The sequence below is a fragment of the Lemur catta genome, chromosome 1 (genome assembly GCF_020740605.2).
Source record: "Lemur catta isolate mLemCat1 chromosome 1, mLemCat1.pri, whole genome shotgun sequence".
NCBI classification, from domain to species: Eukaryota; Metazoa; Chordata; class Mammalia; order Primates; family Lemuridae; genus Lemur; species Lemur catta.
The window spans coordinates 94,359,728-94,376,526 of record NC_059128.1 but is presented as its reverse complement, the minus strand read 5'-3'; the positions used below and the strand labels follow the sequence as shown (position 1 = coordinate 94,376,526).

General features: G+C 48.8%; 1 protein-coding gene across 5 annotated transcripts in view; it reads left to right on the top strand.

The window, feature by feature from the left end:
* DAPK2 (death associated protein kinase 2) overlaps positions 1-16,799 on the top strand; it is a 109,179-nt gene that overhangs the window by 75,925 nt on the left and 16,455 nt on the right. For all 5 annotated transcript variants that reach the window (XM_045540894.1, XM_045540896.1, XM_045540895.1 and 2 more), the window contains 4 exons: positions 6,862-6,991; positions 13,170-13,218; positions 14,022-14,048; positions 16,261-16,413. In XM_045540894.1, coding sequence (XP_045396850.1) covers positions 6,862-6,991; positions 13,170-13,218; positions 14,022-14,048; positions 16,261-16,413 — 359 coding nt within the window. The remainder of the gene's footprint in view (positions 1-6,861; positions 6,992-13,169; positions 13,219-14,021; positions 14,049-16,260; positions 16,414-16,799) is intronic.

Sequence of the window (16,799 nt, the reverse complement as noted above, 5' to 3'; positions counted from 1 at the left end):
GTAGAACTGAGATTTGAACCCAGATTCCAAGACCTTCCAATGTCCCTTAGCCATTATCTATGTTGATTCTCCAAAAGCAGGATGTGCAGGGGATGCACATGTGACTGCGTTGGTTCATCCATTCATTTATCCAGTAAATAGTAGCTGAGTACACACTACAACGCCAGCCACTCGGGTGCTAGGGATGGAAATGAGAGGCAAGGCCCCTGTCCTCCCTCATGGGGCTTTAGTACAGTGAGGACAGGACATGTGGGGACAGAGGCATGTACAGGGTGCCACACAGGCCCTTGGGTGGGAACAACTAACTCTGTCAGAAGGGAGGGGGGTTACAGAAGACATTCAGGTGTGAGTATGTCAGAGCTGGGAGGTGAGGGGGAGAAGGAACTTGCCAGGAAGGGCGTTCCAGCGGGGTGAACTGCAGAGTGGGGTGGGGTGATGAGGCAGTGGCAGGGACAGCAGAGGCGGAGCTGGCTGGAGGTGGGAGGGGGGCAAGAGGGCCTATTCAGCCAGGCTAAGGTGGATCTTGAGCATGGGCCACACTGGAGACTTGTGGGGAGGAGCTGCCTGCGGTCCCATCGACAGTGTGCCAGGAGGAGAGGGAGCCATAGTACCCTGGACACCTGGCCACAGAGGCCCGGTAGCAGGTGGCTTTGCTTCCTCTGATTGCCCAGCACTGCCTGAATAATCTGAGCTGTGCCTGACGTTGCCAGTGAAGGTGCACAGGCAGCTTCCTTGTCCCCATAGCACAGACCTCACTTGGCAGTGGGCAGGCCACACAGGTACCTGGAGAGGGCCCTGGGCAGGGGATCAGCAGACTTGGGCTCTGCTCCTTGCTCAGTGATGTTGGCAGTTTCTTGACCTCTCTGGGCTGCTCTGCAACATGAAGAGACTAAATGATCTCTGAGGTCCCTTGCAGCCCCAACATTGTGAGTCTAGAGGTGAAATGGGGTGGGAGGAAGGAAGCAGAAGAGGAGTGGGGAGGAGGAGGAGGTGGGTGTGTGAAAGGGCACGTCCCTCAGCTGAGTGCAGGTGATTCAACAGGGTTCAGTCTGAGCTCCCAGGAACGACTGCTAATGCTGCATCCAAGAAAAGAATGAACAAACACAGCCATTGTTCTCTGAAATCTTGCTGGGTGCTGCTTCTTACATGGACCATCTCTCTGAATCCTCAGAACAACCCTACGCCTTGGCAGATACTGTCCTTATTTTATAGCTGGGAAACCGAGGCTCCAAAAGGTTCAGTGACTTTGCACAGGTTTCAGATTGTGAGTGGCAGAGCTGGGGTTTGGACCCAGACCTGACTCCCAGCCCCCGTCCTTTGTGCTTTATTACACACCCCCCTGAGGGTGACTTCATCCTGCACAGGCTCCTGGGCGCGCTGTGCTGGGGACACGGGTCTTCCCCGGAGGACTAGCTTCCAGTTGGCACCACAGCACACACCTCTGGCCAGATCCACCAGGACATGAAGGGGCACATTGGCCTCTCCCACGGGTTCCTGCCTGGTGGGCTGAGCTGGATGGGTTTGTTTTGACAGGTGAGGGCAGATCAACCTCCTGGTGAAAGCTCCAAGGCCCTGAGCTAGGTAGGCAGTGGCAGCAGCTACAGGAATGTGATTCCTGCCTCCAGCCATGCCTTGGAGGTGATGTCAGGTGTGTGGGTGAAGTATTTGGCTGAAGTAAATAAAACTGGAGGAGAATGATAGTAGCAGGGAGTATGGATAGGATCATACTACCCCAGAGGGTGCTCTGGCTTGGGCCCAGCAGCCTGTTCTTCCTTCCTGACCTGGGGCCAGGAGGCCTGAGCCTTTACATGTCCTGCTTGGGGCCCAGAGCCCAAAAGCATGGATTTTTCCCATCCAGCTTGGGATGTTGTGCCACTTTGAAATTGCAGAGCCTAGAGCTCGAAGGGCTTTGGATGTCACCCAGTGTCTAACTTAGAGGTGGGGGGCTGAGGCCCATAGGAAGGAAGTGGCCTGCTTAAGCTCACACAGCCTTGGGTGGGGAAGCTGGAATGCGGTTTCCCATCCGCAGGCCCGTGCTCTTCTTCACCACTCAGCTCTGTGAGAGAGGAAGCAGAGAAGCTTAGACCAAATCCTTGGGGAACTGCTGCTTTGCTGGCCCTTGGGCTACTAGTTGGACCCTCTCAGTGCCGTTCCCTCCTGACCCAGCCCTATTACAGCCCTATGGGAGGAGTGCGCTCTGGCGCCCCTAGTGGTGGTGGACAGTCTCTGGCTCTGGATTCTTTCAGTTCACTTCAGCAAATAGTAATGAAAGGTGCAGGATGCAAGACACCATAGGGGATACCGGGAACCCTAAAACCAACTTGAATTTTCCCACGGAAAGGGCCACCACCTAGGAAAGTGGCATCACGTATGAGAGACAGCCTACAGCTGAGGATGCCAGCAAGCATCATCTGTGCTCAGGTTAGAGCACAAGGTTAGGGGAAGCTTCATTGAAAAGTAAGGGAGTAGGAGGCAGAGGTCACGGGGAATAGGCTCTGCAAGTGTGAGGAGGAGTAGCAAAGGCATTCCTGGCTAGAAGAACAGCCAGAGCAAAGGATGGAATCGAGATGTCATTCTGGGTGGAAATACCCACCCTGAGGGCATAGAGGGCAGGTACAGGCAAGTGACAGGCAGTGAGCCTGGACAGGGGGCAGGGGCAGCTGGTGCCTCGGATGCCTCAAATATCAGGCAGGGCATTTGGGCTTTCTCCGCTGGCCAATGGGACCTTGGAAGATACTTAACCAGACTGGGTGATGTGGCGGGGAAGCCCGCCCCCCCACCTCCCGCCGGGCTCCAACTTTGACATTATGAGCTGTTGCGCCTTGGGCAAATTACTTAGCTCTCTGAGCCTCAGTTTTCTCATCTGTGAAATGGGGTTCATAATGGTACCTAGCACTCAGGGTGGCTGCAAGGATCACATAGAGGTCTAGTGTAAATGTGCTACAGCAATCTACAGCACTTGGTAAACATGCTGTAAGTCCCTGCCCTGCCTCCAGAGTATCATCAGGCTATCAGTGGAGGTTGGGACAGCAAGAAGGAGCTGCAGATGTGGGGGTCCAAATCCCTGGGACAGCCTTGGAATCACCTTGGTGGCCTGGGAAGGAACCAGAAACCTCGTTCAGTGGCAGGGAGCCCATGGCCTGTTCACTCCCAGTCAGGGCAGGTCTGAGTCTGTAGGTGTGTGTGGTCCCAATGGCCCTCACAGTGAGTGTGAGGTGGAGACAAGAACCCAGGTCCTGATCACCCAACAGAACGTTCCTGCTGTCCCACAGCCACCTCCCAGACTGAACCCCCCAGGCCACATCCCTTTACCCAGATCCAGCTTGGGTACCTGGCCAGGACCTCTGTTTTCTCATCCGAAATGAGGACGTCCAGCCCAGGAGCTCCTGAGGCTCTGAGGGCCAGGCCAGGGTCAGGGTCAGGGGCTACTCACCTGTGTGAAAACATCACCAGAAGAAAAGGCATCCTGGGGGTGGGAAGCAGGTGCCAGAGCCAGGCACGAGGTTGCCCCGGGTTGCCAGGCCCAAGGGGCATTCCTGCTTCTCCCTGGGACAGATTGATAAGAGCCCTGAGAAGCAAGGAAGGGGGATCACTTAGTGGTTAGGAGCATAAGCTTTGGGGTCTGACAGATTAGGTTAAAATCCCTCTGTCTATGAGCTGGTATTATAGTCTTGGTTTCTTTTTTTGTAAAAGAGGAATGATAACACTCACCGCGTAAGTTAGTTGAGAGAGTTCAATGAAACATAAAGTATGTCACGTGCTTAGTTAGCATTAGGTCCTATATAGTGTAGGGGCTGCATAAATGGCACCTGTCTTCACTCATGGAACGTTAATTGAGCACTTAGTAGATGCCAGGCTATATCCCAAGCTCTGGGGAGATGAGAGGAACAAAACCCTTGGGAAGCTCTCAGCCTAGTGGAGGGTGACAGGTAAGTAAGCAGATCAGCTCGACATGAGAAGCACTGCAGTAGGGGAAGTACAGGGTATTTTGGGAACCGAGGAGGTGGTGGGCATGGCATGGGGGGAGGAGGGAAGGCCTCCTGGACGAGGTGCTATTTTTACTGAAATGTGAAGAGGAATTATCCAGGTTTGGGATGGGGGTAGTGCAGGGAGAGTGTTCCAAGCAGAGAGATCACCTGGTCTGTGTTAGGTTTAGGGTGGGGCTGAGGACAGATGAGACTCATGTGACAAAACATGGCCTTGCCCTAAGGTTCTCATAAGCCAGTGGAGAGCTCTTTCCCCTGGGCCGTGGGCCACAGAGGTGAGGAGATGTGGGGCTAGGAGCCTTCTCACCTCCCCAAGGCAGCATTGCCTTGGAAATCTCAGCCTCAATTCTCCTCCTCGACTCAGCCCTGCTTCCCTATAGTCCTAGGGATCACCAGGTCTGGTGTGTCCCCCTCTGCCCACTGTGGTCCCCTCATCAGTGTGTTATGTGATGGTACCCTGAGCCCTGAGCTATGGTGGTCAGCAGGGCCTGGGCTCTTGTCCCTTAGCCCTAGAGAGGGGTCTCCAGCCCTTTCCTCTAGAGGACAGGAGAAGTTCCTAAGAATGGAGGGAGCAGCTGCCTGCCTGGGAGATGGTGGGCAGTAGGGAGGGTGCAGCTCACCGCATGGGGTGCTTGGACTCTTGGGGTCCATCCCCAGCCACCAGCGGGCTAGGTTTGAGGCACTGGAGTGGGGCCACCTGCCTGGATCCTGTTTACTGACCTCCCCACCCTCACTCCCTTCTGCAGAGCCTAAGCATCTGCTTTGCCTTCGGAAAAGACTTTGACACATTTTCAAAATAATGTTGAGAGTAATCTCCAGAGGGGAGGAAGAATAAACAAGCTTAAAAAATGCAACAGGAAATGTGTTGTGTGTGTGTGTGTATTTTTTTAAGGGGGGAAAAAAAAGCAAGAGAGGGCCTCAGCCAGTTCCCTTGAGGGAAGTTTCCAGCTGGGGGGGGTCACAGAGACTCGGGGACCAGGGCACCTGGGGAAAGGCTTCAGTCCAGATGCAGTATCAGCTCAGCTAACAGCTAGGAGCCAGCCACTATGCTCTGTACTGCAGGGGCAAAGATGCAAAGGTCTGAGTCTTCCCTCCAGCTGAGGACAGCTCTGGTAGGGGGCAAGGACAAAGACAGCAAAAGACTATTGGGCAAGGGAGAGCGTGCTAAATGTCCTAACAGAAATGTTCAAATAAGCCTGAAGGGACCTGGGGGAGGGAGGGCTCACTCCTGGTGGTGGTAGGGGGGGTTGGGGCTTCTGAGGGAAGTCTTCAAGGATGAGGTGGGTCGAGCTAGACTTTGGAGCCCAGCTAGGATTTCGATGGGCAGAGATTGAACAGAAGGCCTTCCAGGTAGCCCCAGAGCAGGTGGTGTGGGCAAAGTCCAAGGTGGGAAATCCTTCGGTGCTTGGAGAAACAGGGATATTTAATTTTCTTAAGCATTTATTTATTTAACAGCTATACTGAGATATAATTCACATGCCATACAATTCACTTACTTAATGTATGCAGTGTACCAAGTTATATAACCAACACCATAGTCATTTATAGGATAATTTTAGAATCAACTTTAGAACATTTTCATCACCCCAAAAAGCAGCCATGTACTCGTTAGCAGGCACTCCCCGTTCCTCCATTCCCCCGGTCCTCGGCAACTGCTAATCTACTTTCTGTTTCTATGGATTTGCCTGTTCTGGATATTTCATATAAATGGAATCATACATGTGATCTTTTGTGACTGGTTCTTTCACTTAGCATAATGCTTTCAAGACTCATCCCCGCTGCAGCAGGTGTCAGTACTTCATTCCTTTTTATTTTTGTTTGACTTCATTCCTTTTTATGGCTGAATAGTATTCACATACAAATACTGTATGGTGGTGTGGCTCTATCACATTTGGTTTATCTATTCATCAGCTGATGGACATTGGGGTGTTTTCACTCTGGGGCTATTGTGAATATGCAGCTGTGAACATTTGTGTACACATTTTAGTGTGGATGTGTTTTCAGGACATTCTATTCTGAATGGAGTGTAGGACAGTGGGGAGTAGGAGAAAGAGGGTGAGGCAGAGGGACCTGCTCAACCACTTCATCATCTGAGTGGTTGGGTGGGAGTGAGAAGGGACAGCTCGGTTCCTGCTCTGGCCTCACCGGGAGGCTGGGTGTGTGAGGACCAGGCTCCTGGGATGTGCGAGGGGCTGTCCCTCCACCCCCACCAACCTGCATTGTTGTGTCAGACCTGGCAGCTATTTGCTGGGCTGGAAATAGCCTGAGCAGCTGGTATTTTCCCTGGAAATTGGGTGCATTTTTTTCCCCTGTGTCCTGCTGAGGGCCAAAATTAGTTAAACACAGAGAAATGTGAGCCACGCAGTTAGTCTAGAGGAGGGGAGTGTTGTCAACAGGAAGCTGGCAGGCTGGGGAAAGGGGGGGTCAGGAAGACCAAGGTCAGTGAGCCCGAGTAAGGCGAGGCTGAGCTGCGATGCCCCATCCCCATCATATTTTGCAGCATTTCCTATAAACAAAACTTGGCAGTTTTATTTACAGGAAATGCTGCAAGTCTCTCATTTGACAGATCAGGAAACAGAGGCACTGCCTTAAAGGGATCTGCCACTCAGAGACAGAAGGGAGATTAAAGCTGAAGGCTTCAGTTCTGCTGTTAGCAAAAGACTTGGTAAAACCTAGGCCTTGCCCTCAGCACTATGCCTGCTTTTGAGTTCACAGGGGAAGACTGAGGACACAAAAACAAGAAAGAGTTTATGCTGTTTTAGTCTCCTAAAAAAGAAAACCCAAACCGCACCCCAAACCCCACAGCAAAAACACAAAACAGGGCTTTAATTACCACCTTTTTTTCCCTTCCTTCCTTTTTTTTTTTGTTCTCCAGCCAGAAAACATTATGTTGTTAGACAAGAATATTCCCATTCCACACATCAAGCTGATTGACTTTGGCCTGGCTCATGAAATAGAAGATGGAGTTGAATTTAAGAGCATTTTTGGGACGCCAGAATTTGTTGGTGAGTTTCAGGCCAAGAATCTGGCATCAAAGGTAGAGAAATCCCTGGAACAAACCTGTGTCCAGGGCTATGGCCTCTGGGCTGAGAGTTGATGCCTGGGGACACCCTAGAAACCTAATGGGTGGGGAAGGAAATGCCTTGCTGGGCCTCTGCATGAGGATGCAGGTGCAGGCTTTGAGCACCCAATGGGGCTCGGGGTGGGGGTGTACAGTTAGGGCTAGAGGCCTTTGCAGAGTTAAATCCTCCCAGAGCTGGCCCCACCTCCTCCTCTTAGATGAGTTTATTGTGAAGATTTAATTGCCTCACCCTCTTGTATTCCCATAAACTCAACCGTTTCTAAAATAGCTTGGTTTCCTGAAAAAGAAAAGGAAGCCATCTGGCAGCTGTACCTATTCACCTCTCTTGTGTGCCTGGGCTTTCTTCATGCATGGGGGTGCCCAGCTCCAGTAGAGCCCTGGCTGCTTTCTCTTCCCTCTGTTTCTCTCACCCTTGGCCCAGGCCCCTGCCTGCCCTGCACCCTAGAAGCCCCCTTTTATGGCTTGGGCTGCAGGTTGAGAGTCATGAAGAAACAGCCCTGCAGAGGGGAAAGGAATAGATAGAACCACCATCTATTTGGGAGTTGGAGTGGCCTTAGAGGTGGAGGGAAGGTGTGGTCTCCTCAAAATCTAGGCCCTCAAGCTTCTGACCACAGTCTAATCAAAAAGAAAAACAAAGTATTAGGCCATCCATCCTGTTGGATTTTCAAGTCACATATATTAGCTCTGCAATCACTGTGGAATGTTGCTGCAGAGACCCCACAGACCTCAGGGCAGGGAGCCCTTGCTGTGTGCCAGGCACTGTGTCTTGCATGCTACAGACATTGTCTCAGGTAATCCTCAAATGGCTCCATGAACCAGATTTATTTTCTCCATCAAGTGCCTTGTTCAAGTGCAACACAACCAGTAGGTGGTGGAGCTGAGATTCAAATACAGATAATGGCCAACATCAAAGCCTACGCTCCTTCTGTGATACCTGGTTTTCTCTCTAAGAAGACCCTCAAGGAGCTTGCAGTTTAGTTGTGGAAACAAGACATCAAACCACCAAATAAGAGTGCTGGAAGGATCTTTTCAGATCATCTGGTCTAGTTTAACTAACGTGGAAATGGAGGGCTGGGGGATTTTAGCTAAGGTCAACTAAGGTTATTCTTCACCTACTGCATGGTACCCTGAGTGAGCCACATTCAGAATGACACACCGAAGGTCACAAGTTGGTGGCAGAGCCAACTTAAACCTGGAACACAGACATCGGAAGTTTGAGAGAGCAGTTGCTACCTCACATATGTGGTAAAAATGAATGTTTATCAGTTAAGTTTATACCAATTGTTAAATAATAATAGTTCAACTAGAAATTCATAGCAATAATGGAATGGGTGTTGCAAGACAGGATGTGATTAATTGTAAAGCAAGTCATATAAGACAGTTCTGAAAGACTGTTCAGACAAGATATCCACACTGGCAAAGTCAGTGGGATCAGTCATGACCTTGAGTCAGTGAGGGACAAAAGGCTGCTGTTGGGGGTGGGAGAAGTCTCTGAATCGGGATGGGAAGTGAGGTAGGGTGGAGGAGGAACATGTCCCAGGTTCTGTGATATCATAGCAGAAGAGTAAGACAAGAATTAGTGCATTTATCAGGGGCAAGTCATTGTCCACTCTGAATGGAGCCAAGAGTTCACGTCAGACTGTTGGTATGAGTGGGTTATCGATGAGTGGGACCAGACTGTGGAGGACTTTTCCCAGTGGTATGCTGATAAATGTCTAACAATCAGGTCTCAAAAAAAAAAATCCTTAGTTTATAGCTTTGGCCAGTTTCAAGATACCAACATGTTGTCATTGAATACAGAATTGGGAAGAGATGCACATCATTGGCTCTTACTAGCCAGTATGGTTTTGTTTGCAATGATTTTGTTTGCACCTTACAGATATATAGGGCAATTTCTGTAAGCCCCTGCCTAAATTATGATGACTTTCTTTCCCAAGATCCCTGAGCAACAGATTATAACCACTTTCCCCTACTCCCACCATTCCTTTGAAATTTCAACCTGAGAGCCAGGGTTCAAAAGTGAGTGCCAGCTTTCAGTCGTGTGGTGGACGAGGTATTCCAAAAGGCTCTCCCACTACAAAACTGGGTTCTTGAGAAAAAAAATTTCTTTTTAACAAAATTCTGGGCTCCTAGGAAATGAGAAATCTTTAAAGACAATAACTCTTTCAGCACCACCTGTTCCACCCCCAAAAGCTAGTGAATTGAACTTAGAGCTAGAGTGGTGAGCAGCAAAAAAAAAAAAAAAAAAAAAAATTAAATGGGAGGACCTCCTAGAGGCTAGTGCACACATCAGCATCTCAATCAGAGACTAGCAAGATTTAGATGTTCAAGGACATAAGATATTGAAATGATCAGATTTTGACTATAAAATAAGTGGAACGTATATAGAAATAAAAGATAGAATCATAAGAATGAGCAAGCAACAAGAGATGTCAAAAATGACCAGGCAAATTTTTAAAAGAACCAGATAGATATAACTTTTAAAAATTTAAAAGAAATTCAATATGTAATTGTTGAAATTTAAAACTCAATGAGGCTGAGTGAGGTGGCTCATGACTGTAATCCTAGCACTCTGGGAGGCCAAGGCAGGAGGATAGCTTGAGATCAGGAGTTTGAGACCAGTCTGAGCAAGAGCAAGACCTCTATCTCTAAAAAAAATAGAAAAAATTAGCTGGATGTGGTGGCGCACACCTGTAATCCCATCTGCTCAGGAGGCTGAGGCAGGAGGATGTTTTGAGCCCAGGAGTTTGAGGTTGCAGTGAGCTATGGTGATGCCACTGCTCTCTAGCCAGTGCAACAGAGCAAGACTCTGTCTCAAAAAAGCAAAACAAACAAACAAACAAAACACAACCTTCAGTGAATGGGTTAAACAGCAGATTGCACACAGCTGAGGAGAGAATTGAAGACTTGAAAGACTGAGCTGAAAAAAATTAGAGTACCATAGAATGACAAAGACATGGCAATATGAAAGAATGGATAAGTAAAAGAGGATTAAAAAAATTCTAACATAGGTCTCTTTGAAATCCCAAAAGGAGGAAACAGAGACAATAAAGGAGAAGCAGTATTTGAGGGGAATGGATGAGAATTTTCAGAACTGCATCCATGCACAGATACCAAAGCACAATGTCTACCATGCAGGAAAAAAATGAATGCATTCCTAGACACATTACAGTGAAGCTAGGGTACCAAAGACAAAGCAGCCAGAGAGAAAAGACAGATCACCTACAGAAGAACAATAGGGTAGATTGACAACATACTTCTCAAAACAACAATGGAAGCCAGTAGCCAATGGAATGTGATCTTAAGGAGCTGAGGAAAAATAAAAAATCCATAATTGTGTGCCCAGAAAAATTATATTTTAAGAATAAGGGTAAAATATTCAGGAAAAACAAAAAGAACAAATCCCCAAAACATTTAAATAGAGTTTACTCCCAATAAACCTTCATTAATAGAACTTCTAAAAGATATACTTCTCTTTCTTTCTTTCTTTTTTTTTTTTTTGAGACAGGATCTTGCTCTGTTACCCTGGCAAGAGTGCAGTGGCATCATCGTAGCTTACTGCAACCTCAACCTCTTGGGCTCAAGTGATCCTCCTGCCTCAGCCTCCCAAGTAGCTGGGACTACAGGTGCATGCCACCATGCCTGGTTAATTTTTCTATTTTCTGTAGACACAGGGTCTTGATCTTGCTCAGGCTGGTCTCAAACCCCTGGCCTTAAGTAATCCTCCTGCCTCAGTCTCCCAAAATGTAAAAGATGTACTTCTGAATTGAGGAAATGAACTCTGAAGGGAGATCTCAAAGCAAGAAGTAATAGGAGCAAAGATATCAGTAAACATTAAGTAAATGTAAACATTTGCTGTCTAAAATGATGATGATGATGATGATAAAGTTTTAATTGTGGAGTTTAAGAAAAATGGAGAGAACTAAAAACTGAAGAAAATAATGTTAGCTAGAACAGTGTTTGAAATTAGTGTTCTAAGGTTCTTGGATTGTTAGAGAAGAGTCAAAGTAGAATGTTAGATTTATGTTAGAATTTGTTAGATATCTGTAGTCAAATTTCAAGGGTAGCCATTTTTAAAAAAAAAAAGAAGTTAAGGAAAAAACAATATGAAAACTAACCAAAAATCTTCATTAAAAAAAAAAGGGCAAGAAAGGAAAAGGAAAGCACACACACAAAAAATAGACAAAAGCACATAGATGACATATATATATCTCAAGTAGATTAACACTGGAAAGTGCATTGTGCTTCTCAAACTATAGTTTTTTCTTTTTTTAAAATTTTCCAATCGGTCCTGGACTGCTATTTTAGTAAAAATACAATGAAAATAAATTCCTAGAAAGATGATCAGAGTTTGGCTGTCACAGCAATGTCAAATTGCTATAAGAGTCTCTAAATGCATACTCCCAATTTCTGCACCTGTCTTGCTGAACCAGTGACAGTCTGCAGACTGTGTGCCTGTGGACCACACTTTGTCACTGAAGAAAGTTTTTCACATGCGCATCAGGAAGCGCATACAAAAAAGTTCATAGCAATTTTGTTCCAGTAACAAAAGAAATGGAAACCATCCAAACGATCTCTGAGAGAGTGACTAAAAAATGATGTATATTCACACAATGAACGACTATAGAGCAGTGAAAATGAAAGAACATGGATGAACACTCAGTGAACACTAGAAGCATAATGTTGAGTGGAAAAAATCAAGTGATTTGAGTGACTATAGATCACATGTAGTATGATGCCACTTTTATAAAGCTAAAAAGTAAGAGACACCAGGACAGTGGTCCCCTGTGTCTTGACGTGTGGGGAGGCAGGAGGGATGGTAGACACACCCTGTGGATGTGGTGGTTCTGCTATTGTTGCAGATAAGCAAACTTAGCTTCTCCCACCTTTTCCATTAGCAGTTGAACAGGCTCAGTCCTTCCTCCTCCTCAAGCTACTGTCCTCTCTTTCACTTCCGTTTCACCGACAAGCTTTTTAAAAGGGTCATCTACACTCTTTTCTCCACTTTCCACCTTCTGGACACTCTGGGTGCTGCAGTGAGTGTAAAATCCAGAGCTTATTTTCCAGTGCTCATCTGCTTGACCTCTGGCAGTGCCTGGTCCACTTCTGTCCTCTCCTCGGTAGAGGCTTCTCTCCTAGACTCTGCACCCACTCCTGGTCGCCGCATCATTGGCTCAGCTCCTGTTTCTACCTGTACATTCATGACGACAAATTCGTTGGCTCTGGCCCACTCCCCCATAGCCTACCCCTGGACATCTTCCCCCGGTGCCCCTCAGGCACCTCAAGCTCACGGTCAGTGGCCCCCGAAAATGTCCTGCTGCCCGTCGGGTGGGAGGTACCCTCTTTTAGACCAGACTCAGAGGCAGGTGGATTCCTCGTCTGCCACTGTTTCTTCTCCATCACCTTGCAGTGCTGCCCTGACTGGCTTTTACCGCAGAATTCTAAAGCAGGCCTGTTCTCTGGGGCTCCATTTCTCCTTCCCGCACCTTCCTCTCCCCACCTTCTTCCCTTTTTAGGTGTTTTATGTGCTTTCCCTCTTTCTCACTGTCAAGGCTTGTTTGTAAAGGTTTCTACCAGGTAAACAGGCAACTCCTGTCTTAGTCCTTTCAGGCTGCTGTAACAGAATACCTCAGACTGGGTTATTTATAAACAATAAGTGTATTACTCACAGTTCTGGAGGCTGGGAAGTCCAAGGTCAAGGTGCCAGCAGATTTGGAGTCTGGTGAGGGCTCACTCTCTGTTTCCCACGTGGCACCTCCTGTGGCAGGAGGGGCACACAAGCTCCCTTGGGCTTCCTGTGTAAGCACATTAGCTTATTCCTGAGGGTTCCACTCTCATCACCTCCTAAAGGCCCCGTCTCTAATACTGCTTCATGGGCAATTAGGTTTCAACATATGAATGTTGAGGAAACACAAACATCTGGGCCATAGCAATTCCTTTCCTCAAAATTCTTGGATGCAGATGATCTCCATCTGCTGCTCTGATTTTCCTTACTGGGGAGTCAGGATGGAGACATTTGGTGCCAAATTCCCTAAAATTCCCTATGATCATCTCCTGTCCTTTTCACACTCCTGTTGACTCATTAATATGACTTCTTTCAGCTCCAGAAATTGTGAACTATGAGCCCCTGGGTCTGGAGGCCGACATGTGGTAAGTTGCACAAGCCACCCAGGTGACTGAGGGGTCCTTCCAAGGGCAGAATTCCTCAGAGCCTGCTTGGGGTGACGTCCCCTTGACTGTGAAACCCTTTTCTCCACACTCACCTTTCAGAACCTCTGGCTGGTCCAGGTGTGCTGGACCTGCAGCCTGGGTAGCTGGAGGCCACCAGGCCTGGACCTGAGGCTGGGTCACAGCTTTGTCAGCAGTGGAGGAGCTAGGGAAGAGGAGAGGTGAAGGTACAGGCTGAGCCCCGGGCCTGCACCTGACAGGTTTTTACCACAGAATTCTCAAGCAGCCAGGGTAAAGATGATAGTGACAGTAGCCCAGTCAGCTGGTCAACCAAGTGGTCACGGAGAGCCTTGAGTGTTCTGGGCACTGTGTTGGACAGTGATCGATTCTCTGCACGCACAGGGCGCGTTTCATTTGAGCACTGCTTTATAGTTCACTCATTAATGAGTGAACCGCCTTCATTACCTGGCTTTCTAAAATCCTGCCAACAGTCCTGTGAGGTAGTCATCATCATCCTCATTTTATAAGGAGAAAGAAGTACATAAGTGTTAAGTCATAGAGCTTACAAGTACAGGAATCTGATCTTGAACTTGGGTACTTGGACTCAGTGTCCAGAGCGTAGTGACTTCAAATGCATCACAGGCTGGACAGAGGGGTGTGGAGGTTAAGGCAGCATCCAGGGGCTGAGGAAGCTGGTGATCGCCTCCCCTGAGATCCATGTGGGGGTTCCTGGCTGCCTGGGATCGGAGCCCGCCGGCCTGACTTGACTCTTCTCTGTTTTGCAGGAGCATAGGCGTCATCACCTACATCCTGTGAGTATCCCTGATCCTGGGGCTCCAACCTTGGAGCAAGTGGGAGGGATGAGAGAGGGGCAGGCAGACAGACTGACATTTACGAAGCACCCATTCTAAGCCAGGTGTGTTAAGTCCACACAGCAAACCTGAGGCTGTGTGGGGTGAGCTCCATTTCCTACATTTGACCTGGGGTTGAGCTTGAGCAGGAACCCAGGAGAGCAGCTCCGGCCTTCCATCCCGCACAGCTGTGTCTGCATCCCTACCGCTGAATGCTAGGGCTCCCTGCCACGCCTCCCCCAGATGGAGGGTTACTGTGACAGCCTCAGGACTGCCCTGAAGCTACCTGTGCCCTCCGCGATCTTGCCTCTTCTTTCTCTCCCCTTCTCCCTTCCTTGCCCTAGATCCCTTTTTCTTCCTCGCACATTTTTTCTCCTCCTTTCCCGTCCCTGAATTATCCAGTTGCCTAAGCAGAGATTTCCTGCATAGCTCCATTGTGTTGTGGGTTCCGTTTGGGGCTGGAGTCTGATGATACTGTCACTTTCCATCCCTGTGTCCTTGAGCAGGAACTTAAACGCTGGGCCTGTTTTTCTCATCAGAAAAATAGGAATCCCAAACTTCCCACCACAGGCATGCTGTGAGGGCTAGATAAGCCAACCTGTGCAAATTTCCTAGCCTGACTCTGGCACGTACACAGCGGGTTAGTAGGTATTCGTTCCATCAGTGCTTCCCAGCTGTTTTCCCCTCATGGCACACATAGAAAGTGCTATGTTCTCAGCACACGGGGATATGAGAGTCAGCCCAGAGCGGGCAGGGACACCAGATCATCCTCTCAACAACCCCTGTGAACCAGTTCTCCGACTATCCCAGCAGCACTTGGCCTGATAGCTCTGGGTGGCGTGGTGGATTCCCCTGAGCTGTGGCAGAGGGTGTCAGCCCTGGCTGCACAGCAGAGGGGACAGACAGGAATGAAGTTAATTCCCCAGGTGCAGAGGGAGGGAAGGGCTGTGCTGGCCGAGGAAACAGCACGAGGAAAGGAATTGTGAGCATGTTAAGTGTGGCTGAAATGTGCTGAGCTTGAGGTAGGGACCAACTTCTGATGCTGTGCTCGGGAGTTTAGATGGGATCTATGGAGAAAATGGAGAGTCATAGAGGGTTCTTTGTGTTCTAACATTGACAATAATAATGGCCATTAACTCCAGAGCCCTTAGAGTATGGGCCAAGAGTGCATGATGCATTTTGTATGCATTTATTCTTCCCAATAATCATGTGAGGTGGGGAATTTTATTTTCTTTATTTCACAGGTGAAGAAACTGCAGCTCAGAGAGGTAGAGTTCACACAGCTAATGAGTGGCTGAGCTGGGATTCAAACCCACGACTGAAATCTCAAAAGTTTTTCCAGTGGATCTAGCCGGCACCATGCTAAGAAAGTGGCAGTGGAGATGGGAGTGACTTTGAAGAGACTTGTAGTAAATGTAGCCTGCGAGACTTCTGGCCAGTTAGAGGTGGCAAGGAAATAGAAGGAAGAGTCCGAGGCGACTCCTGTGAAGTCGGGCGTGCGTGGAGTGGGGTCTGGGCGCAGTGTGTTGTGGGACAGTGGCACGTCTGGGTGGAGGATCCCAGAGCAACTAGAATACGAGTCAGGAGAGGGCAGGTTCGGGAGTCACTGTTTGATGGACACGTCCTTGACAATCCCTGGGAGAGAGCCCCACAGACTCTTCTAGTCCCCAGTGGCTCCTCTGTTTCCATACCTTCTGGGCTTTGCTCAAGTTGCTCCCTCAGCCTGGAAGATTTTTCCGTCCTCCTCTATGACTGCTGACAACCTCTCGATTCTTCAGGATGCAACCGATGATGCAAATGTCAGTGCTGCCCTGGAGCTGCATAGCCCCCCTCTTTCCTATGCTCCCCTACCCTTTATCTTGCCTCCTGTTACGTTCTGCTTTGTTCTGCCAGGGATTGTGAAGAGTCATGTCTCTGCATTTCTCTCTCCTCAGCTTTGAGTCCCTTGCAGGCACAATTTGTCTCTGTCGGGTACTTAGTAGGAGCTCTCTAACAGTGTATCGAACTGGACTCAGTTGAAAAGGCTGCCGGTTGGCTGCCCAGAGGGGGCAGGTTGTGTTGCTGGGAGCCTTCCAGCCTCGTGTGACAGTACAGGTTGGGGTTCCCCGAGTCCATCACCCCCATTTCCATCTACTTCCCCACAGTCATGCAGTTCCCTCTCTGTTGTGCTCAGCCTGAGTGGAGTGTCCCCTTTCCTGGGAGACACAAAGCAGGAAACGCTGGCAAACATCACCGCAGTGAGTTACGACTTCGATGAGGAATTCTTCAGCCAGACTAGCGAGCTGGCCAAGGACTTCATTAGGAAGCTTCTGGTTAAAGAGACCCGGTAAGAGGACAGAGAAAGTCACTGGTTTCTCAGGTACTGACCCCTCCTGTCACCTCTCTCAAAGATGCATCAGTCTGTCCCTGCTTTGCCACAGCTGTCATCTATACTGTTGTCGTCTAATACGGGCAGGTGCTGGGAAGTGTGGACTGGCTGAGACGTGGCATTCAACTTGTTTGCTAAAGTCTTTCTGCTTTCTTCTCCTGCTGAAATGTAAATGACTGTGGGGGGGGTGTGGGTGGGAGGGAAGTCAGCCTGGGTTTCCTTAGAGCTCGTTACATTGTGCAGTCTGTCCCAAAGGCACCTGGAACTCAGATTTGAAAAGGTAAAGTAGCAGGGGTTTCGAGCCAGTTCAGATTGGGATTCAGTGGGGGGAAGGTGGACGCAGA